The sequence below is a fragment of the Manihot esculenta genome, chromosome 16 (assembly GCF_001659605.2).
Source record: "Manihot esculenta cultivar AM560-2 chromosome 16, M.esculenta_v8, whole genome shotgun sequence".
Lineage (NCBI taxonomy): Eukaryota > Viridiplantae > Streptophyta > Magnoliopsida > Malpighiales > Euphorbiaceae > Manihot > Manihot esculenta.
This window is the reverse complement of record NC_035176.2, coordinates 29,470,743-29,495,822: the sequence shown is the minus strand read 5'-3', so window position 1 is coordinate 29,495,822 and position 25,080 is coordinate 29,470,743. Positions and strand designations below refer to the sequence as shown.

The window sequence follows — 25,080 nt, the reverse complement described above, 5'->3', positions numbered from 1 at the left end:
TGGCTGGATAAGATTGAAGCAAAGTTGGAATCACTATCAAGAGTCATCGAAAATATAATTATAACTCAAAAGGATACAAGGCAGGCATTTCATAACGAAGAGCAATAAATGAAATTTGAAGAATCAGAAATTTTGGTGGTTGAGACATAGCCTCTTTGCAATCCATGATGATAAAATTGAGATGGAACATTTTGAAGAACTTATTCTAGAGAAAGAAAAAGACAAGATAAGCTAGAGGAAATAGAGAAATCTATCCTATTCCTAGGGAAAGAAATTAAGAACATAAAAATACCACGAGAAGACAATAGAAACTGAAAAGTTTTTAGCTAATTCTCTTGATAATATGGAGAGCCTTTCGACTGTGGTTGTGGTTGATTTTATATATTTAGATTCTCAGAGATGTTGAAGGACAAGTTTATCACTTCATTCTTATTGCTACCATCAAGACGATAAGAGTTGCTTGTCCTCCAATATTCAATTATTGATTCTTCAGAACTATAAAACTCGTGGTCTAGTTTTCTTCAAACAGAAGGAAACAATGCAATCAAGGAAAACTAAATTTAGTAACTATTTTGATTTAATTTTTCATTGTAAAATTAAGATCTTTAATTTAAACTTTCATTTTTAGTACAATTAGGAAGTTTAGGATTCTATTAGAACGAATTTAACAGGAAATCATATTTTAATTGCTTAGGAATACTATTGCTTAAAATTTCCTAGTTTGTGATGGTATGGTATTCCAAGTTAAATTGGTTTAGTACATAAGTTTCTGCAACTAAGCAGTTCAGTTAATTTGATTTTCTTGCTGAATTAACCACATATAATAGGTAAACAGAAATTTTTCGAAAATAATAACCAAAACCAAACTGATAAACTGAAAAGCTGAATTAAATCGGTTATGTTCAGATTTTCTGTTAAAAATGAATCAGCCCTCCCCTGTCTCTTATTTTAGGATTCCTAATTGTAGTTCTATTACTACAATAGGACTACTTATAAGACTATAAATATCTATCTAATCTAGGTATTCATGACTCACAATTGATAATAAATAAAATGAGTTTATTTCTTTTTCCCATCTTTAAGTGTTCTAATGGCTCTAAATCAGAATTATCATACATTAGAAATTCCCATTGCTACATCAGAATTATCACATAATGGATAATTAGAAATTCCCACAGCTACTGCAACTGTAGGAGCTATGACTAAAATAAGTAGATAGGCAGGAGTAAATGGTCTCTGAGACTTGAGATGAAATTATTTTAGCAAAAGATGTTCTCAAATCATTCTAGGAGTGGTTGAACCTGAAAGGTATCTGAAGAGGATGGAATAACCATCTAAAGAAGAAAAAGATCTTCAATCTGCCTATGACTTCACTTTGTCCATTCTGTAGGATATGGATAACATGAAATGGAAAAGAATGACCTGAAAGCAGCTAAAAATATACATAGGCCAATTACCAAATGCATCAAATAATCACGCAAATGACTCCAGGTGACGTAGCCACTTATCAACATCAATACTTAGAATATACTGTTTACTGAACAAAGGACATACCATTCGTATACGAGCCATATTGTAATAGCTGATCTCAACAAGCTTCTGCAAACTGAATACTCGAGCGGGAGTTTGTTTTAATTCTTCAGCTGACACACCACAGAGAGCAGTGAAGAATTCCACAACAGAATCACTAGGCAATTTAACACTATTGACAAAAACTTGTTCAGCAGGTTTCCCAGCCAGCTCTCTTAGGGATTGAAGAACGGCATCCCTGGAAATCTGATTTGATCCATGCATAATGGTTGCAGCAATAGCAGGAGTTGAAGTAATGAATTCAAGCCGAGAAACACATTCCAAAACTGCATTCCATGTGTCTTGAAGGGAATCAGTTTCTGAATCACATAGTGAAAATAGAGTCCGCAATGCTTCTATATTTTTAGTGCGCATTTCCTTCGGGGCATGCAAGAAAGTAAATCTGACATACAAATTCATAAGCTTAATTATCATGTCAATAGAACATTTGTCTAGACTGGAAATACTTACCCAATGAGTTGCCAAGTGAAAGTAAAAGTAAAGTTCAGAATCATGGTGATTGCACCATAGACAACATAGGAAAGCAAGATAAGGGAAAGAAATGAAAAGATAAAGTGATGCTCAAAAAAGGACCTCACCGGACCAAAGATGTTAAGAATGCATAACGCATGGTATCCATTCCTAGAACATGAGTAATGTGTATTCCAGCTTTAAATCCCTCCATGCAGAGAATAACCGTTGGCTTATTATCGCCTTCCTCCATGGTCACAGAGAAAGTGGCAAGTAGTGGCCATCCTACAGCTTCTACCATAGGCCTTACAATTTCAATCTGTTGCACGGTGTGAAAAATTCCTCTTCTTCCTCCTTGCTTCCGGAATATTGCCTGTGTTTGCTTAATTATAGCTTCACTCTCAGACTTAGCATCAGTTGATGACTTTCTTTTGGGGAGAGCCAGATTTAGAATATTGACGAGGCGGCCTCTCTCCTCACTCTCTGGCTTTTGCATGCTTTTCCCAATATCAGCCACATCATCTTTCATTTTTATCTCTTCTTTAACAATGGAGTCATAGATCTCTTCCAGAAGATCTGTTGGCGCACAATCTTCAGCATCACTCATGGCATTCATACGTATAAAATCCGACTTGGCCATTTTAGGCCACACCATTGGATTATGTGCATCAGTATTCAACATTATGACAGCATATGCAAGAACATATGCAGTATCTGCATTTTTAAAAAGCCGAGGATTATCTGCACAATATCTGCCAATGACAAAACACAAAAGAATAAATCACTAACTACCAAAAGGAAAGGGCAGCACGGATGAATGGATTACACAGTTCTAAACCTAGAGTCAAATCTTTATCAACTGGATAATGACAAAACAAAACATCTATCAAATAAATAAAAATAATACAGCAATAAGAACACAATTAGCACAAAGTATATAAAACAAATCTCAAAATCTGTATTTGTGCAGGCTGCATTGTCCATTCCTCTACAATATCCATAAAAAACAGGGGAAAACAGCAATAGGTAGCTCTTATAAAAAAGCCAAATATTGAATTTAAGGTAATATGGAACTTAGATAATATCAGAAACTGATATATATAATGCATGATAAGGGAGCAGAATGGAAAAGACACGGCCATTCAGCCTGCAATGGACTATAGATTTACAGATTCGCATGGGGCCTCATGCCCTACTTAGTTGACTGACAATGAAAAGGCTTGTGAAAACTAAGTAGGGCCCCTTGAATGGACATATAATATGGTCCATGTGAGAAGGGATAGAACTTCAACCAGGGGAAAGCCTAAATCAATGTGGAGAATTAAGCATACATTAAAAATAAGCAAGATTGGAGCAAAGCACAAGCGCATACATCACACAAATGACAAATGAAATGATGCACGGTTTAGAATAAGGAAACAAAAAACTTACCACATTAATTAATAGGAAAAAGAATGAATGAAGTTACATATAAATACAAACACACGTGCTTGATTTTGAATACCTCCATACCTTTCTGCAAATTTTTCCATAATGCGATCAATCTTTTGAGCTTCTCCAGGAAGTCGAAATCCTTTAAGAAATTCTCGGATTGCCATATCAAATTTCATTCCTGAAAACTTCATGGAATCAACATAAGCATGCATTACAGCAAGGGGAAATTCCTCATGTTGACCCAAATAATCACCAATCATTGCCTGCGAATTCATCAATGGTTAAACAAAAACCAAATCAACAGAAAAACCATTATGGGGAATAGGAAATCCACCTTGTCCAGATTGGGAGTATTTCTTAGAAACTGAGCAACTGAAGTAGGATTATTTTCCACCAGCTTATTTGAAATCAAATATTCTACACCCTTAACTGGCTTCCGGTTGAACTGCAATATAATAGAATTTTCAGAGTCTATCAATGTACCTTGAAAAACTATAAAGGATATAAGTCAAACAAATTCTAAATATCACAATTCTATTGGATCACAGTTGTAAAAGTAACACAAGATTATCACCTCTCCTATAGCAGCTTCCATTGTGGATTTGTGAGCCTTTGCCTTTTCAAAGTTATTGGACACATCTTCTCTGATCTTTATTTCAACAAATTCTCCAGGTGAAACCTCTTCTTCAAGAGACTGAACTCTTTTAATCTTTTTTCCAAATTCTCTACATAACTTCTCCCAATCAACAAGTGATCTAAGGACATTAACTAGACACTGAAAGATCAAGGAACAAAGAGTCATCCAACATCTACATATAATTTAGCAGCAAAAAACAAATAGATAAATAAATCAGCAAATAGCAGACTGAAATACCAGTTATTGCTCAGAAAACAGAAACAGATAAACCTACCTGAAGTGATGAACCTCTAATTGACGTAGCCTGGGATGAAACAGCATTTGGATCTGCACTTTGAGTCCCCTGAGCTATTTTAGACAGTGTGGTTACCTATGATAAACAAGAAGACAAGGATATATAATTTGCTTGAAAACATTGACACAGAACGGAGGCCTAGTAACAAGTCTAGATGCACCTAAACCTCAATCATCTCGAAACCATAAGTAAGATGAAATCTGGAATTTATCAGAATGTAAAAGAATTGAAATTTTAGTTAATTACATCATGGTTTTTAAATAATAGCCGCTGGCTACCATCATTAACAAGTTTTTTTGCCTCCTACTACTGTGATACTGTTAGGATCCTGTGAGTAGGATCTAGTTCTGGGTTTGTGTAATGAGTCTTTTGGCAAAATAGGAGAAAGCAAAGATAGATTTTTCTTTGTGTGACCTATTTTGAAAAGTTGTCAGGCTCATCAGAGAGAACCTGTAATCTCTCGAGTTTAAAGTACTCAAAGACTTCTTGAAAATTTTTCTAGCCAACGTTTATTAATCTGCTGTCAACTTAAATACAAATTGGAGTTTTAACTACCCTTGAAAAACAGGAACTCAAAATAGCATAGTAGAGGCTAACCTCCTACAAATTAGAATTTAGAAATAATTAAATAAAATATGGAAATAACTAAATAATTAAACAGAACATGGTGGTAACATCATAAGACCTATGTTCTTTGCCACTATTCATTACTATGCATAAACCCATAATCTATGCCGCTATCCACTATTGCATCAGCGATGAAGAATTTGTTGAAGTGGTGGTTTGCTAACAGACACCCGTTATTTAAAGGTAAAAGAAAATTGGCACTTGCAACGGCCTTTATGTAATGATAACAGTCCAGGCCTGTTGCCTTGTCTTATGGGTCCAGATGAGAGCAGCAGCCAGCACCTCATCTCTGTTTTTGGTTTGAGGACTTCTAGGCTGCTGTCTCTTGCTTCTTCTCAACTTTCCTTCTAAAATTTCTATCTTTCAGCAAATCTTTCTTCCTGTCTCTTAAGATAAGAATATCAACCAGCGAGATAAGATCATAAGTTTCTAGTTCTAACACATCCATATATTGCAAAGGTGAGTTATCTATTTTTATTATGATTTTGTTTTTGCTTATTTATTGAAGAAACTTGTGTTTGATGCTAGTTTTTTTTTAAAAAAATTTATAGCATGAATGATAAGTTTACCCAATCTACAGGCTTCTTTTGGGGTTTTACCAAAGTGGTGCCTTTAAGAAAAATATTGTCAAATAGAGGTTTAGAAAAAAGTGTTTTCCAAACCAAGGTAAATATTGGCACCATGACAAAAAAGTGGGTCCTGCCGCTAATATGGCCAGCAGCAGGACATGCCACTACTTATAGTCAATCAAAATTGTAATAGAATAGATTGGTAGAAGAATTGTGTCTTCACTATTGAATAAGAGTATTTATATACAGATTACAAAGGCTAGTTAAGGCAACTCCTAAGAATCCTTTATCAATCAATTATTATTAATTAACCTATTATTTTGCAATCTTTTCTAATTATATACAGACACTAACACTCTCCCTCAAGTTAGAGCATGAATGATAAGTTTACCCAATCTGCTGGCTTCTTTTGGGGTTTTATCAAAGTGGTGCCTTTAAGAAAAATATTGTCAAATAGATGTTTAGAAAAAAGTGTTTCCCAAATCAAGGGAAATATTGGCACCACGACAAAAAAGTGGGTCCTGCCGCTAATATGGCCAGCGGCAGGACATGCCACTACTTATAGTCAATCAAAATTGTAATACAATAGATTAGTAGAAGAACTGTGTGTCTTCACTATTGAATAAGAGCATTTATATACAGATTATCGCTAGTTAAGGCAACTCCTAGGAATCCTCTATTAATCAATTATTATCAATTAGCCTATTATTTTGCAATCTCTTCTAATTATATACTGATTACATTCATACTAACACTCTCCCTCAAGTTTGAGTAAAGATGTTTATCATGTCCAACTTATTAAAACACACTCTATACTAGGCCCATTTAATGCCTTGGTGAGTAAATCACTCAGTTGCTCTCCTGTCTTCATATAACCGGTGGAAATTAATTTTTCTTGAATTGTCTCACAGATAAAAATAGTAATTAACTTCAATGTTCTTAGTCCATTCATGGTATACTAGATTGGAGGCAATATGAACAGCCGCCTGATACAGTTTTGCGGGTGACACACATCCACACCAACTTCTCTCAGCAACTGATTTATTCACAGAATCTCACAAATGACCAACTTCTCTCAGCAGCTGATTTATTCACAGAATCTCACAAGTGGATTAAACTAGGGCTCTGTATTATGATTCGACACTGGATTTAGATACCACATTTGTTTACTTTTCCAACACTAGATTTCCGCCAACAAACACATAGTAAACTATAATGGATCTTCTATCACTTTTGGATCCTGCTCAATCAACATTCAAAAAACACTCAATTGTAACTGTAATATGTCCATGATCACAGTAAAGTATACCGAGTCTAGAAATTCCTTTCAAATAATATAAAATTTGTTCTAAAGCGGCCAAATATTTCATGAAGACTCTGCTTCAAACTATACAATGATTTCTTCAAATGGCATACTTCCCCATACTCCCACTGAGCAATAAATCCTGATAGTTGCCCCATATACACCTCCTCTTAGAGGTCGCCATGCAGAAAGACATTTTTGATATCGAGCTAGTGTAAAGGCCAATGTTGGAAAGCAGCTAAGAAAGCAAACTGAGATCATTTTGGCCACAGGAGAGAAAGTGTCAAAATAGTTGACGCCATGGGTTTGTGCATATCCTTTGGCAACGTGCTTTAAGCCTTGCTGTGAAACCATCTAGATTGACTTTGATGGCAAACACCCATTTACAGTCTACAACCTTCTTGCCTTGAGGTAAATCCACAAGGTCTCAAGTATGATTATTATCTAGAGTCTTAATCTCCTCAAGTATTGTATCACGCCATCCAGAATGGATCAGGGCCTCCTGCCTCCTTCATTGTCTTAGGAAATCTAGAAAAATAGATCCAAGTCATTTTAGAAAAATTATCCATGAGAAAAGTCTTAGACCCAATGGAACAAGGGCCCAAACATCTAAATGAACTAATTCAAAAGTAGACTAAGCTCATTTATTGACTTTACAACTTTAAGAGCTTCGATGATGTTTGTCAAAATGACACGATTCACACTCTATTGAAGATACATCACAAAATTAAGGGCATAAATTCTTCAAAACTAGTAAAGAAGGATGTCTCAACCGATAATGCACTTCTAGCGAAGAGACGATACTAGAACAGGCAATTGTACGAGGCATCCATAAATCCAAAATATAGAGGCCACCGGACACATGTCCTTTACCAATAATCTATTTCTTCACAAGATCCTAGAAAAGACAGCAATGAGAGAAACATGAGACACAATAATTTAGGTCCTTAGTAAGTTTAGTCACAAAGATCAAGTTTAGTCACAGAGATTAAGTTAAAAGTAAGATTGGATAAACTTAGAACAGAGGATAGGATAAAAGAAGAAGTAGGCTTAAGAGTCCTAGATCTCTCAATATTATATATTGACCTATCAGCTATAGTAATAAGAGAAGGTGCTTTATGTAATCGAAAACTAGCAAAAATATAAGAATTGTCATGTGATCTGTACCACTAAAATCAATGATACATTTATGTGAGGAGGAGACAAGACAAGTTTTACTTGACTCAATACTAGCAGTTACCGAAGTGGACCCTTTCAATAGATTCTAGTACTGAGCATATTCCTCGACTAAGATGGGAATAATATTCTCAGAAGAAGAGTTGATTGCAACAACATTAGCAGTCCTGCTATTCTTGTTTTGTAATTTCTTACAATTTCTCTTCACGTGGCTAGGTTCTTACAGTAGTAACAAACAATATCACTTGAATCTCCACTCTTATAGGTTGGTTTTTTACACGCATCACTCCCTCTTGCGCCTTTGACCACTAAAGCATTAGGCTGTTGAGCGAGGAGATTTTCCACTCGAATAGTTTGCTAAAGATTTCCTGAAGAGAATAAAGCTCAGAACTAGACAGAATCTGAGATTTGGCAGTCTCATATTATGGAGGAAGACTGGCAAAAAAACTCATAACTGCCATTTGTTCTCTCTGAGTTTGTTATTTCTTAATATTAGCACTAAAGGGCAACAAAACAGTCAACTCCTTATATAGTTTCTTAAATTCTATAAAGTGAGTGGTAAGTGATTTGCTCCCTGTATCAGCATAATAGAATGACCAACACACATCATAAATTCAGGATGATTCCCTTTGCCAGAATACAAAAATTCCAAATAGCCCATTTGTTCTTTCACTAGTTCACAATGATTAACTAACCAACCACATTACTGTCAATTGAATTCGTAATTTGCAAGAATAAATGGGCATCATCCCTAAGCCAAGCTTGTCTAATATTATCAGTGGGAGGATCTTCAGTTAAATGGTCGTCTTTTTCAATACTTCGTAAATAAGTTCTAATTTTCTAACTCCACTCCAAATAATTAGGCCTTTTCAACTTATGTTTAGTAATTTTAGTGGGTGCAGAAATAATCTCAATCACATAGGTCTTACTATTAGAAGCCATTTCAATCAATACTTAACACCAAAAAAAAATTTTCACTCCACACAAAGCTTCTCCTAATGATCCAAGACACAAAAATAGGCCTTAAAATAGTGCACCCAACCTTTAACAGAATTAAGCACAGATTAAGAAGACTAACAGAACTTGCTCAGTCACAACAAAAAAGACACCCCACTGCAGCAATGCACGATGACAAATTTGATGCCGGAGACTAGCTGGAACCTCGGGGCGACCTCAGATCAAGAATTGAAAGCTTGCTGGATGTGCCCATCTCCTCCACGCGTCGGCGCATGACAAAAAAGTCTGAAGCTTCAAATGGAGCATGAGAGCCACTCGCCGACAGGATGGATGCCGATCTTTTGGGACTAGCCAAAAACACTCATGTGCTCCTTGGGAAGCTGGAGGTGAGACCAAACGGGCACTGGATTCCGATGACGCAACCAAATAATTTCTCTCTGCCGAGAAACTCAATCCAAGAGGATACTTAAACCCAATTGTTCAAATAGCATGTATTAGAATAAATTGGTAGAAGAATTGTGTGCCTTCTCTAGTGAATAGGGGTGTTTATATAAATATTACAAAGTCTTGTTAAGACAACGCTTAATAATCCTCTATCGATCAATTAATATCAATTACCCTATGATTTTGCAATCTCTTCTAATTATGTACAGATTATGGTCACACTAACAAATAATTTGTAAAGCTGGCAGAGAATAATCTCACCATCTTTGCCTTACCGCTGGCGATTTAAATTTATTATATAATTGTTGAATCCCACATCGGTTGTAGAAAGGGATAATGTGCCCCTTATATGAGCCATAGGTAGTCCTCCCTCTTGAGTTAGCTTTTGAGGTGAGTTAGGACTGACCCAAATTTAACATGGTATCAGTCTCCCCATCCGATGTTAGGCCTCCCATAAATGTGTCATGCACCAGTAAAAATCTGCGCGTGAGGGGGTGTTGAATCCCACATCAGTTGTGGAAAGGGGTAATGTGCTTCTTATATGAGCCATATATGAGCCATAGGTAGTCCTCCCCCTTGAGCTAACTTTTGAGGTGAGTTAGGTCTGGCCCAAATTTAACAATAATAAACATTTATAATGAAAATACATTTTTATTATAATACAATAAAATATATATTATTATAAATATATTTTTATAATTTTTATATTATTATTTATAATATAATAAAATATTCTTTTATAATAATTTTTAATAAAATTTATATAATATAATTTAAGCTAAAAGTATTATTATTATTATTAAATTAAATTGTTAATTTATCTTTATCATTCAAAAGTTAGTTTTAAAGATGTCAATTCTAATCGACTCTAATTTCAGATAAAATAAATCTGATTTTAAACTTAGTCAGATCCATGCTAAGTTTGTAAAATTTAGAAAGCGAGTTTGCTTATTGTTCTCTAGTTCTAAATCTATATTTTAAAACTATTCAATTAAAAAGATCATGTGCTTTATAAAACCAAACTTTGTAATCATTCTATAAAGAAATTGTTAGATACCTATAATTTTTATATTATTTTGTCGATGTAATTTTAACTGTACATATTATTTAGTTCTTATAATTTTAAATATGCATATCATTTAATTCCTATAATTTTAAATATACATATTATGTAGTTCCTATAATTTTAAATATACGTATTAATTAGTCCATGTAACTTTACATATTATGTAGTTATTATAGTTTTAAATATATGTATTAATTAGTCCCTATAACTTTACATACATAATATTTAGTTCTTATAATTTGAAATATATGTATTATTTAGTTCTATCTAGTCTCTCTAACCAAGAATTAAAAAAGTTTAATAACACTTTCTTTGACAAAAAAAAGTTAAACAATTTGATTTTATAAAATATATGAACATTTTAATTGTGATTTTAAAATAAAAATAAACTAGTGAATTCCTTTTATTAATATTTTATATATAAAATTTTAAAAATTTTTATAATATTTTTAACTTGAATTAAATTGTTATAGAAATTCTATTAAAAAATTAAAATAAAATATATTCCATTATTTATAATAGAAAAATATTTTTAGTATATAATGAAATTAGATTTACCTATACCAGCGGCAAGACAAAGCTAGCACTAGCAGAGATTATGCTCTGCAAACCTTACAAATTATTATTTTGATTTTCTCTTTTTTTTTTTAGCCGCACAACTTGACACTCACCATATTTGTGTCAGGACCCACTTCTTTTGCTAGGGCGGCAAAATTCACCCTGATTTAGAAAATATTTCTTTTACACCCCTATTTGGTAATATTTTTTCTTCAAGGTGTCACTTAGATAAAACCCTGCTTTTTTCTATCTCTGAACTATCTTTGGAATTAATTTTTTTAGCAAAATAAATAAATAATTAGAAAATAACTTCAAAGAAATTTTGGGCTTCATTAATTTTGTCAAGTATAATGCTTATTTTTTTCTATTTAAATACTTATTTTAGTTATAAATTAATTACTGCCAATGATGTCTAAGAATAATGAATTTAATATCTTTATTTGATGTGTAGTGTAGTTATATATCTTAGTGTTACTTATATTTTTAAATGCAATTAATTTCATGTTTCACTAATTTTGCAATTGCGGAACAATTTGCCATCGATTGACCAATATTCTTACATCCATTTACAGCCTAGTTCAGTTATCCACCACTACAATTTAAATCCATGACTACAGGCAAATAACCTAATCAAAAACTGAATTTAATACAATTAGGGAAATTTTGTTATGCATAATTATAATAGGTCCATAGCGCTACTAAATCCCAGGTTTAGACTATTTGCATGAATAAAATAAAGATAGAATGAATAATACCATGCGTTCAAACAAGTTTGGTGCCTTCAAATCACAGTCATAGTTGACATATACATCAACAAGCATTTGAGGATCTTTGCAAACTTTCTCAAGCATCCTGCGAAACTAAAGTGGATCACAAGATGATATAGGAAAATAATGCTAACACAAAAAAATATAACTAATTGTGTAATATATACCACATAAATGCAAAACCCAAACAGTATTACCGAAGAACACTCATTTTTTGATTAATTGGACATTGTGAGCCATCCAGCGATCGTAGAACTATCAATGGAAAGAATACACCAACTTCACCCTGAAAAGGTTTTGCAGCATGACTAAATGAAAAATCAGCTAAATAAAGGATATTTAATAAATAGGCCATGGTAACGTCATCACAGAATAATTAACTCACAATCATCATAAAACACATACTTTGAGACTTTCCCTGAATCGTAAAATAAGTATTGAGAATATTCCAGTTGCGTACTGCCATGGAAGGAAAGCACACTATAAGACAACTTATAATCTTACAACACGCATTTAGTAAAATTGGAAAACAAGAGGAATTTGATTATTAGATTTTAGTAAACCTGAAATAAGATAGGTGAGTGTGAAACTGAAGCCCGCAACAAAGCATATGAAAGATATGCTTTTACAGAGTCAATAAAATGATAGTTCTTTGTAAACGGATCGCTAACTCCTTCCAACAATCCCTGCAACAAAAGATCACATATTTTAAATAGAACATCATCATTTACTCGCTTTATTCAGTTTCATTCTCATAGTTTGAACAGGTAACATGCCATAAATTTCTTGCACATAGTTGTAAATTTCTACCAAAATCAAAGCTAAGAGGAACCGTATAACATGGTAATTTTTAGTTTAATAAGGTAGATGTTGCAAAATAACACTTGTGTCATACAACCCATTGTATGGCTTATTTGCTTCAACTTTTAACCTTCAACTTGTCAATGAACTAAAATGTCAATTCAATCATGGACCGGACAGGACCATGGAATACAAAGACTGAAACAAAAACATGAAAAGGAGGAAAACAGAAATTAAGACTTCCTACAGCTGCCAAATTATGGACCTCACTATGTTCCATTATCCTTTAAATAATCAATCAAGGTATGCATAGAAAATATGGAAAAAGAAAAAGCCCAAACTTTACCTGCAGAAGCTCTAAAGACAAAATCCTTGTCTTGGTTGTTACTTCATCAGTATCTTCCTTCATACCCATCTACAAACATTATATTTGAACAATTATTGGAATGCATCGAAGGTACTAATGGCAATGCAAAGAGAAACTAAGAAAACCAACCTTACATAGGGTGCGGAATAGCAGTAAAGCATCTCGTTTTCCAATGCTCATGCTCTCCAGGTCAATCCCCCTTATGTTGTGATAAGTGAAAATGTAAAGTAAACATAAAATTGCAAAATAATTAAGCCTAGTTGCCCCAAAAAAATGACATTTGCAAATGGAATCACAAATATCAATTTTAGCCAATTTTATCAATTCCACAACAACAATAAGATTGTATTCGATTTTAGCAATCAATTTGATACTTAAAAAAATATTATTTAATACCAAGTCAAATAAAATAATATATAGAAAATGACAATTCAACCCTGCTCCACACCAACCCCCCCCCCCCCCAAAAAAAAAAAAAAGCCTGCTACCCAAGAAGACAACAACTAATTATTACAACCAACTGCTAGCATATCAAAACACATGTGATAACCTCTGCCACTTTATTGCAGCTCTATTTGACCTTATTATCCATTACTTCACCATCCTCTTCATATGTTGGTAGAAAAGAGCTGTATGACACCGACTAAAGAACTATCACCAGAATTTCTACCACAGATGGAACTTATAGTGAAGAAAGAGAATTTGAGCCAGAAGTTGAGTTCAGTGGCAAGGGGTTGAGGTGTAGCACTTGACCTTAGAGCATGGTTTTAAATTGATCATGGTTGCTTTTGTGGCTGTGGTAATGAGTAACAGAAACAAGCCTATATACAAAGACAGTACCAGAATGGTGACGGCATTGTCGCTATACAAACTTTTATGAAAAATTGCAGAGTTCATGAAATTAGATATTTAAAGATACAAGCAAAACTAAGACCTACTAGATAATAAGTAGAAATTTATTAAATCCATCATACTAGACACCACTATTATTAATTTAAATTAGGTTTAAACATACTGCTTAACGTTTGCAAATTAATATCAAAAGTTATTTATTTTTTTAATTTTATCTTGCAAAAGCCTAAATTTATACTAAATAAATAATATTTCTTTGATAATATTTTTTCTATGTATTTACCTAAAATGAATTTAAAAGTAGCTAAAATTAGAAAAATAAACAACTTGCACTTTGCTCTCCTTCACTTCAAAACCACCTTCTCTATATATTGATCAATGCTATTAAAGCTCATAATTTGTAGGAAAATGATGGATTTCACCTAATTGTGGAGAAATTTGAGAGAAAGCAGGAAATACCTAGAGATAAAATGAAGAAGTGTTGAATGAATTAGATAGCCTTTTACCCTTGAAAAGTGTTTCTTTTGCGACGTTAGGTTTATGCAGATGTAGTCAGAAAAAAGTCAATGATGCTCGAGGAAAAAAAAGGCCTTTAAGACCTTTAAATAATGTTCCACAATGGCCGTTACCTTTATATTACAGCCATAACGGCCTTTACAACTGCAATTTTAAAAATCCTTTAAATAATGGTGGCAATGGTAATGCAAGGCTAAATTTCCTGTAAATAATTACATAACGACCATTATTTAAAAACAATGCTTGAGAGTCTTTGAAGTTGGTTTGGAGATAATCTTTAGGAGTTGGAGTTTGGAGTGAAAAGCCTTGATGCACAAAAGGACTTTCAACAGCCAAAAGTGGTTTGCAAATATTGACATTTGACAGTCTCTTTTTCAGGTAAAAAATGGGAATGTGGCAGCCAAAATTAGGAAGAAATTTAAGACAACTGCTTTTCCTCTGCCCATTTTTCTCTCTATTTTCCAGAGTAGTACAGTACTCACGCCCTAGGGCATGAGAGTGGGTTACACTGGCTAGATCCTGAGGACTTTCGACAACCGAAAGACCTATTACCCTTTTAGGTTCCCCCTTCTTAGGACCTTTGACATCAAAAAAAAAAAAAATAAAAAAGACAACTTCTGTCCACTTGAAGTGTTTCAACCCAATGTAATGAATTATGTTTAAAGACTGGTAAGTACCTATGGGAAGGGGTGTCATGCTAAGTCTTTTAGTGAGCATTTGATAGGGTATCAACATGAAATTTTTCCCCTTGTCAGCCATTTTTTCAGAGTCAGCAATAAGGGACCTGAGGCACAGGAGCTAGTGGTGACTTTGGTAAAAAAAGATTAGCTTTTGTGGGATCTACAAACTCTAAACTTGACAACATTTTATTAATACATGAGAGCATTGCCATTTCTCATGATATATAGAATATATCTATAGCAAACCCAACTAGATAGAATTAACGGTAAGTTGTTGTTGTAATTGCAATTATAATTATGGATATGTATGCAATAGTTTGTAGATGACCTCTGATCCCAATAGATAGCTTCACATGGCCTTGTTTATATGATACTATTGATGTAAGAACAATTGCCTCTTAACCAATTGAGCCTTCAGCTACACTCTTGGTACTAGTAAGAGGACCAATTAAGTCTTTGGCTTTGCTCTTGGCATATTGGATATGTACAGAGGAGATCACAGTGACATAGCTATCTTACATAACTTGTTTTCTTTATAAAATTCATGTGGATGATGCATACATATGTGATTTAAAAAAATGAATTTAGTGTATGCTTTTAGCATGTCTTCCCTACTTCCACCCACTGGGCTTTATAGCTCAAAAGCAGTTCCTGCTCTAGCCCTTATTTAGGTGAACAGTAGAATTGAACTAGGATAGTTCTGAAGAGACTTGTGATTTGGAGCATTATTATGCAATAGTTCTTTTAGATTGTGGACATGTAATGTAAATGGAAGACAGCAACTTGTGCTTGCCCAATGTGTTATGTTATGAACATGAAATGATTTTTGACTTGCGCACAGGAGCATCAATAAGGATTAAAATGGTTAAATTGTATAAATCTTAACACAAGTTAAGATGAATATAGCTAATGTATGTTGTGATCGCCAAATACACAAGTGGTCATGTATGTTAACTATAATAGTTTTGAAATGGAATTTTAACGTTAATGGTAATAAATTTATAGATTTTTCTTTCTTTTTTTTTTGTTTGCTAGGGTTCTAATAGCACTGATAAAAAAAACCCTAAGTTGGGCTTGGGTCATTACAAGCTGCCACTTCTTCAGATATTTCTTTACTAAATCAAATCATTTCACAAGAAGCTCATGAAGGTCAGAAGAAAAAACACAAAAGCAAACACATGCACATATATTTAGCATATACAAACGCGCACACACACACACACACATATAGAGAGAGAGAGAGAGACTCTTCACTCTTCAGTCTCTATCTCCTTTTTTTTTAATAAAGTTGACTAGTTGGCGAAGGGTGGTTTGCACATCAATTCCTTAATTGCAAGAAACGACAATAACAATAACAATTCCACCAACCACCACTACTGAGCAGCCAAAGCCAAGCATAAACTACAAGTTCAGGTTTTTCTCCAACTCACCAACATCCTTTTTAAAATCTCAAATTATATCAAGCCCCTCCTAGTTATCGTAGTGCCAAACTGCCATACATCTACCCAATGCCCAAAATTCCAATGCAAAATTGCAACAAAAACCACGAAAGAAACCATCAGCCCATATTCCAGCTTTTCCCTCCTTAAACACATGATTTGCTTCTCCACGCCAACTACTCCTATATCTCCACCTATCCACTCCTTTCTATTGAAAGCAAAACCCAAAAATTAAAATTTTGCCCTATCATTGACTGGCCACCACTTGCACAATACCGTTTTTTCTTTTGGAAAGCAGATTCGGAATCTGCTTCCAAAGCATGAAAAGTGACCAAGGAACATAAGTGAGAATGCATATGTATATAGATATAGGCTTTTTGTGCTAATAATTTCAGTCATTTAGTGTTCTTGGATGGAACAAGAAGAGGAAGGACAGAGAGAGAATAAAGGGATCGTACAGATAAACAAGATATGCATGTTGACTAAAATTTAATATTTTATTTAATTGAAAAAATAAAAGTTTTTTTTCAAGTTGAAACTCATTGTTGACATAAAATTGATAATTCACATAAAGGTAATGGTCATTTAATCATTCTGAGAAAGACATATCAAAATGTGGTCACCAAAGTCTTAATAACCATACCTTGTTATTGTTTTACCATCTTCAATTTGCACGGCTTTGTCAAGAACAGCCTCCAAGCCCTGTATAACATATAAAAAGTACCTTCTTGAAAACACCACAAATCAGAAGCAAAATTTTATACAAATAAGTTTTCAGTAATAGCAACAAACAACAGTTTGGAAACATACTAAAGTAAGGAAAAAACTTCTAATAAGCAATGAGCAATCGCACAATAAAAATAATAATAAAAGGCATTAATCATGCATAAAGCATAAAAGGATTTTTTTTATTTTTAATCTTTTCAATTCCTTTAACAAACACCAATGAATAAGATAACAGATGAAAAGATACACCTTGATATCAGCAGCACCAGCAAGATTTAGGAGTTCCTCAACAGATGCAAGCGATGTCTCTTTCATCTTGTCATGAGCGTCTCCCAAAGTCATTCCTTCCTCATTTTGGTCCATAGTCAGAGTTTCTTCAACTTTTGCATTTGATTTCTCCTCTGAAGTGGCTTCTACATTTACAGCAGAACTAGATGAAGTAGAAACCTGAGTTTGCTGTCAGGCATTATAGGCTTTATTAGTTACAAACAGGAAAAGGTTAATTTTTCTCTCCTTATCTTACAAAGTATACATCTAGATATATAAAATTACAAGAAACTTTTTTTTCCATACAGGATCAGTTTCCATTTTCCGGAATACAATGCTGATCATCTGCGTTAACATTGCCTTTGATGTTGCTTGATTTATGGGGCTCTTGCTACACATCCAAACTATAAATCATGAGTGCTACTCCAAGTTGATCCTCCCTCCGTCCCATAATTTTTTACCATCTTTCTTTTTTGGTTGTTCCAAAATTATTATCCACTTTTCTTTTTTACACTGTAATAATATATAAATTGACTATTATAACCCTATTTAATTTTATCTTATTCCCAAGAAACTTCTCAAAACATCTTTTACCATTTAATAAAATTTAATATTTTTAAGATGAGTATAATTGAAAAGTTAATAAAAAAAATTGTCTTTCTTAACATGTGTGAAAAAGCAAAGTGGACAAAAATAATGGGACGGAGAGAGTATTATGTAACTGTTCAGACAGCAATATAATAAGAACCTGTGCAAGACAATATTGTAGCATACTCTGATTACTCCTAGCAAAGGTTCCCCATGTACTGCACTTAAGACAAGTTTTTCATCAGTGTAATTCAAGGAATTGTATAGAAAAAAAATTATACAATAAACACGTAGCCAACAAACAAATATCATGTGTGTTTGCACTTTGCAGGCACGCCATCTGTGTGTGCATAGGCAAGCATATTTAACAGATGTAATGTCTGATTAAATAAGGTTAAATAGAATTAACTAATTAAGCCATAAGATACTGCAAAATTAATTGGCATGAATAGCAAAGGTGGCACAGCACAACCATTCTGCTTTCCATAGACCAGAAAAATTCAACTAAATAACTTTAGTCAAGTTTATCTATACCTACTATGCTTCAAGAATTAGATTAGATTATCATCAAAACTTTTCACTCAAGCTTATTCTGCAGGTATAAACTAGCTGACCAGCATTCTTTTTCCTCCCCTTTTTGTCCTCCAAATATCTGAGTTTCCTTCTTGTGTTTGTGCCATCAAACTAACCACTGTATTGTTGAAGTTTGAAACCTTGAAATGCATAAGTCCTTTTCAATAATTTTGTTAGGGTCCTTAGAAATGGGATCGAGTTATGGGACGAGGTTGAGAAATTAATGGATCAATGGATGAAGAAAGTGACTGTTTCTTTTTTGATCTATGACGAAGGTTGTACAAATTCATTAAGAGAGAACTTGAAAATCTCTTAAGTTTTAGTACTCAACAATTTTTGACAATTTTCGACATGTCTCTTTTATTGATTTGTTGAACTTAAATACTAAAGCGAAGAGATAACCTCTTGCTACAAACAATGAAGCTAAAAATCTTAAACTCAACATGGATGAACACCCTCCTATAATTAAGGAATTAGAAAAGACCACTACTTAAGTGAGAAACACGGAAAAAACAACTAACTAAGTGAAGAACATGGCAGAATTTAATCCACAACCTTGCAGCAACTCAATCATGTTGCAAGAAAAACAAGAATTTCTCAACTGCCATGTTTAGTGGCTTTGACCTGGTCTTGCATTTCAATATTTTTCTTTATCCATGTGTGAATCTCTTGTATATTAGCAAGGGTCTGCTAACAAATTTCCTCCTTAATCAGCCATCCAAACAAACTTTAAACCCCTAAACACCTTGGCTGTCCCAGAAAAAGTGCAATCCAGTTACCAACTGCATTTGAATCCCAAATGCCAAAGGTATTCATCGTTAATCAAGCCTAGATCCCTAGTTTATCAAACAGTAATCCATCATAAAGCTCATCTAAACCAAAACCTATTGTGAATCACAACTCCTCCCCAATACCTATGCATTTTTAATGTTGTACAGATACACACACAGACAGCCAAACAAACTGAACACCTTTTCAAAAGCAAAGTGATATTTAAAAATGATTCAGTTTTTTCCATAAGCAACATACCTCTAAATTTTGCAGATGCTACTGCTGTCAGAAGTACCTTTAACACTTGCAAAATTGTACTGTATGTGACCATTAAAGGATGTAATGCATATCAAGAAAGCATATCAAGGAAATAGTACAATAAAAATATTCACACATACATACCTGTCAGGTGATGAATTATCAACACAACTGCAAATCATGTTCAGAATGTCAGTGAACAGTGAGACATTTTTACCACCTTCTAAACCAGGATCTCCCTCTAAGTGATCATAAGCAATGAGTTTCTGCACTTAATAGAATTTGTAAAAAAAATAAGTTAGCTTTGACCATGCAACAGCAACAACATATGCAAGTATTTCACAGCACAGAAAAGCTTGAGATTTTCTTGATACAATGAAAGGACCTCACAGAAGTCCAATAAGTAAAAAAGTAAAATTCTGGAAGTATATATCAGAGAATACATATCATAGAAGTTGACATACATGAAGACAATCCAAAGCGGGTTCAATGATTTTTAAATTCTTTGTCTCAAATGCAAGACGGAATGGATTCAAAACAATCTCTACTTCAGCTTCATCTAACGTGCACCCAGCATTTGCTAATGCAACAGTGATATTTCCACTATGGCCCACTGGCTTTCCATCAGGTGCCTCATCAGAAGTATTTTTTAGCTGATCTGATTGCTTTCCAGTTTTTGCTGCCCCTTCAAGCAAACTGCGAAGCAAGAATATTCAGAAAACTGATATAAGAGTACATCTAAGAGAATCTAAAAACCAACCATGGACAATCACCTAACTTATATTATTGCAGCTCAGCTTTCAGAAAGTGACATCAGAGAGTGTATAATTGCTTATAAAGATAAAAAGTGTAGGAAAATGATATGTGATATAATCATATCAACCTAAATCATATGATTTTTTAAATGTTCAAGAGTAATTTTAGTAGCAAGACAAACTATACATAAATAAATATACATACATACATATACACTTCCATGCATGCATGGATAAATACATATGTGTGTGTGTGTGTATTTAGAGAGAGACAGACAGAGAGAGAGAGAGAGAGAGAGAGAGAGAGAGAGGTTAGATGATATAAAGGTTATAGAAAGGGTTACAATACAACTAAATATATCCAAAAGCTTTACTCAAATTCTCAATTATAACTGTATCAAATTACACATACCAACTTTAACATTTATACCACTCTAGGTCAGCCTAAAGGAGTCCTAAGTTGTGTATTTGCCTATAGATATTTAACAAACAATTGGACATCTAAAATACAGTTGGCACAAGTGATGCAAGTAGAGGTAAACAGAGCCTGTGCAAATGGTATAGCTTGTGTAATACATATGGGAAGGTGTAAGAGGTCTAACAATAGGTATAATTGGTGCAGGCCACAGAGATGTAAATATACTAAAAAAAGATGTAATTGTTGCAGAAGAGGTAGAGCATTGAGGTGAAGGTTTTCTGAAATTAATATGTTCATCCTAGGGTTTTTCCAGGGCCAGCCACAATTGATATAAATTGCAGATTTGGTTGCATAATGAAGAAAATAAAGGAAATAGGCTACAATTAAAAATCTTAATAAAATATTCTATTTATTTGGTCAGTAAGCATTAATATTCAAACACAGACCCCTCAGTTCCAGCCAATGGTGCTGCTTGATTAGTCTTGCCCGGTTTAGATTGCTGATTTGATACTTTGGTGATATCTGAAAAGAAAAAAAACATAACATAAAACAAACACTGAAGAAATCAGCATGATCAGTATAGTCATATTAAGGAAAAATAATAGCAAGTTTGAAACTGTTAATACATAACAGATAGATAACTAATACAGGGAAGAATACTGAAAAACACAGGGATTGACCGAGCTCAATTTTAATCTAAAGATGAAAACAAGTGTTGGGGGTATTGATCCAAAAGCTTAACCGATTTCAAGTTCACCAGAGAGAAAGAGACTAAGCGGCAATGTAGTAAATCAATGCTTGTTTTTCCAGCAAAAAATGCTAAAATGAAACTTTTAAATACCAGTGAAAGCAAAATTATGAACACATTCAAGCTTCAACAAACAAATGCAGATCAATCTATATAGACATTGTCATTAAAGAACTAATTGTTGTCATTTATTCATTCCCAATTCAGTAATGTGACTGCATGAGAGAAACGGTGTTGGACAATTGACTTCTAAACACGAAATTAACAGAACAAACTTAGCATTTGAACTCCAAATACAAAAGGAAACGCAAACTTAAGATCCATGCACTGACCAATATAAGTTTGAATAGCCTTTTGAAGATCGGGGTACTTCTTGCCCGAGCATTCCTTTAGCATTGACTCAAATGCTCGGTTCACAAAACCCCCCGCAGCCATTTCTATTCTGCAAGAATCAAACAATCACGCACAGGACAGTTAAGTTTAGCAAATTGAGCTCGAAAATGATAAAATCAAAGCAAAACAAAGATCAAATGCGACTCCAAGGAGATCCAAACATGAGGCAGTTACAGCTGACGAGCTAATGGAAATGATGGATACCTTGCTTTGAATAAAAGGGAGAATTCACGAGTAGAGATCTGGAAATTGAGAAGCAAGCAACTGGAGTAGATCTCTCCCTGTGCTTTTGCGACAGGGAAGTCGAGCGGAGCCCGGACGATGCTCGGATTTGATTTCGTAGGATAGAAAGAAGCTACTGCTTAACGGGCTAAAACGACATGAGGTTTGTTAAAATCATGGGCCGGGTCCTCCCCTTGCCCAATCAGCAGCAAAATGGAGCTTTAGCGGAATGGATACTTTTTTTTTTTTTTAATCAATTTGGGTCAGATTCGGCTCAGTATTATATGCTATCACATTAATTGGACCGTATATCTGGCTCAACTTATCCCGTTAATTACTAAAATACGTTCATTTTATACATTTTTGCAAATTTAAATTTAATTCATGAAAAAAGAAAATGAATAAAATATTTGATAGATTTTTTTTTAATTAGAAACTATCATTGACAATGCCATGAAAAGGCCATACAGAAGGCCGAAAACACAGCAAATGGATTAATAATTTTGAATTTTTATTACATGGGTATTGACTTTTTAACTTTTGATTATGCATGAAAATAAATATACAATGATTAAAATAATTAAAATTTTAATATTTATATAAATGCATATTTTTTAAATCTTGCCCAGCTATTATTACATAAGCAAATCGTCTCCAAATAAGTACAGAATTCTCTCAACAGCCCAACTGGGCTCAGACTTGATCCAAGCAGAGCTTTGTGAAAGGGTCAACAAAGGGGCTCGACATAGCGGACAAGTTTTATGATTATCATCATGATCATGGTCGTGATCATGATCAACCCATCTATCAATGCATTCTTTATGGAACACGTGGCAGCAGTTTCTGAGTTCCCTAACCTCATCATGCTCTTTCAGCTGGCTCAAGCAAACAGCACAAGTTTCACAAGCTCCTGAAAACCTCTCTGTGATATCACCGAACGTTGTCAAGATCAGACCTTCGATTATCCGCCGGGAAGAGGGGAGAGGAGGGGATTGGTGTAGAGAATCGGCGGAAGAGGAAGGTAAATGGATTATGTTTCTGAATTTGAGAGCCCAAGACAAAGCCCATCTCAAGATTGCTAGAATAAGAGCTGCCTTGTACAGAAGATGGGTTCCTATTACACCTGAATCTTCTACAAAGAAACCCATTGAAAAGAAAGTAGAAATTTATGAAGAAAACGCAGGAGCAGCAGCAGCAACCAAAAACTCTGTCGCAAGAGAAGGAAGACAAAAGAGGAAGAAGAGGGAAAGGGGGAGAAACAATGGAGGATTTTGGGTGCTTTTTAAAGGCGAAGAGGGTAGGATGTGAAGATTGTGTTCTTTCTTAGGTGTCCATGTTTGCTAAGAGAATATGGTGATTAGGTCACTTTGGGGAGAAGTTTTAAGAGATAAATTAAGGATTTTTAGAATAATGTTTTATGATTAGAATGAAGATTTTTTAAGGTTTTTGAAGTTTAACAATTGAACTATTATAAAGTTTTCATAGTTTAATTTTTATTATTTACTTTACTTTATAAAACTTCCTTCACTCCGATGGTTTATTATGTAACTTACAATCGTTTTAAAAATAGATATTCAACTTTAAAAAGATAGAAAGTTACAGTAGAATAGTAAAGAGATGCTGACATACTATTTTCTTTTGCTATTATTTATATTTATAATTAAATAAATTATAAATAAAAGTAAAATATATTCTAATTTCTTAATATTAAAATAATTAATGAATTGATTATATAAAAATTTTGTTTAAATTAAAATTCTTTCCACTTATAATTTTGTTAATGAATTTAAATGTCTAAAATACATTAATTAACACTTAAATTTTTTTCCATACATTTAAAAATTTTATATTATATAAATTATATTATGGTTCTTAAATTTTATTATAATTGATAAATTAATTTTTATATTTTTAAATTTAAATTTTTAGATTTTTTATATTTAATTCGTTTAAAATTATAATTTTTTTATTTATTATAAATATTAATTTAAAAATAGTGGAGAATCAAACTTTTTTTAAAAGTAAAATTTATTTATAAAATAATTTTTATAAAAATTTACAATCTATTTAAAAATTACTTGATATCACTTAAAAATAACTGAAAATTATTTGATACTACTTAAAAATAATTGAAATTATAAGTATTTTTTAAAAATTTTAAAATTAAAAAATAAAAATTATTAAAAATTAATTAAATGAAATATTATAGAGAAAAGTTAATGAAATTTAAGTATTATTTTAAAAAAATAAAGAATTAAAATATTTAAATTATAATAAATATGAGAAATTAATTATAAAAAATTTTAAAAATACAGAAATTGATTTCTTTAATTTTTTAATTATGTTAAAATTTAATTATTAAAATATAATTTATCTATTTAAAAAGAATAATAAAAATGATTTCTATATTAATAATATCTAATTTGAATCGATTTATTATATTAAAATTCAAAACATAACGTGTAATTTATAATATTAGTACGTAAAAAGCCTTAACCATATACTGCAAAAACTTGAAACCCTAAACGTCCCAATTAAGTTTATGCTCCTCTATCTCTCCCCATTATACCTCTTGAAGGACAGATTTTTCATGAAATAAGGGTACAATAAGAGTAATTATAATGTAGAACCCAGATTTATATAAGTAATTTTATATAAAATGGCAAATTAATAATAGTGAAACACATAAATATAATATACCCTCTAAATAGATAAATAAACGCTAAAAACTAAGTAATATTTTTTTAAAGAGTTAATGGAAAAATATAAAAAAAAATATCATATAATTTTATTAATTTTTTATTTTAAAGCATGTAATTTAATTTATATCAAT

General features: G+C 32.9%; 2 protein-coding genes across 4 annotated transcripts in view; both read right to left on the bottom strand.

The window, feature by feature from the left end:
• Positions 1 to 22,390, bottom strand: part of LOC110604138 (brefeldin A-inhibited guanine nucleotide-exchange protein 5) — a 30,763-nt gene extending 8,373 nt beyond the window's left edge. Inside the window, exons 1-22 of one of the 3 annotated variants that reach the window (XM_021742250.2) lie at positions 22,230 to 22,390; positions 21,965 to 22,074; positions 21,331 to 21,406; positions 20,176 to 20,407; positions 19,856 to 19,977; positions 19,712 to 19,770; positions 18,270 to 18,327; positions 17,828 to 17,912; positions 17,504 to 17,710; positions 17,172 to 17,230; positions 13,171 to 13,240; positions 13,021 to 13,089; positions 12,437 to 12,559; positions 12,279 to 12,332; positions 12,071 to 12,159; positions 11,862 to 11,958; positions 4,386 to 4,481; positions 4,049 to 4,249; positions 3,809 to 3,919; positions 3,553 to 3,737; positions 2,169 to 2,792; positions 1,555 to 1,972 (exon numbers count right to left, since the gene is read on the bottom strand). In XM_021742250.2, coding sequence (XP_021597942.1) covers positions 1,555 to 1,972; positions 2,169 to 2,792; positions 3,553 to 3,737; positions 3,809 to 3,919; positions 4,049 to 4,249; positions 4,386 to 4,481; positions 11,862 to 11,958; positions 12,071 to 12,159; positions 12,279 to 12,332; positions 12,437 to 12,559; positions 13,021 to 13,089; positions 13,171 to 13,240; positions 17,172 to 17,230; positions 17,504 to 17,710; positions 17,828 to 17,912; positions 18,270 to 18,327; positions 19,712 to 19,770; positions 19,856 to 19,977; positions 20,176 to 20,407; positions 21,331 to 21,406; positions 21,965 to 22,067 — 3,138 coding nt within the window. In that variant the 5' untranslated portion in view covers positions 22,068 to 22,074; positions 22,230 to 22,390. Of the gene's footprint in view, positions 1 to 1,554; positions 1,973 to 2,168; positions 2,793 to 3,552; positions 3,738 to 3,808; positions 3,920 to 4,048; positions 4,250 to 4,385; positions 4,482 to 11,861; positions 11,959 to 12,070; positions 12,160 to 12,278; positions 12,333 to 12,436; positions 12,560 to 13,020; positions 13,090 to 13,170; positions 13,241 to 17,171; positions 17,231 to 17,503; positions 17,711 to 17,827; positions 17,913 to 18,269; positions 18,328 to 19,711; positions 19,771 to 19,855; positions 19,983 to 20,175; positions 20,408 to 21,330; positions 21,407 to 21,964; positions 22,075 to 22,229 lie in introns of those variants that run through there. The other 2 variants (XM_021742251.2, XM_021742252.2) reach the window with 2 other exon arrangements.
• A 313-nt stretch (positions 22,391 to 22,703) lies between these two features.
• On the bottom strand, positions 22,704 to 23,668 carry LOC122722118 (brassinosteroid-responsive RING protein 1-like). The gene has a single exon (XM_043951937.1). It carries the CDS (start codon positions 23,393 to 23,395, stop codon positions 22,883 to 22,885), a length of 513 nt encoding a protein of 170 aa, XP_043807872.1. The 5' UTR covers positions 23,396 to 23,668; the 3' UTR covers positions 22,704 to 22,882.
• Between the last annotated feature and the right edge of the window lie 1,412 nt (positions 23,669 to 25,080).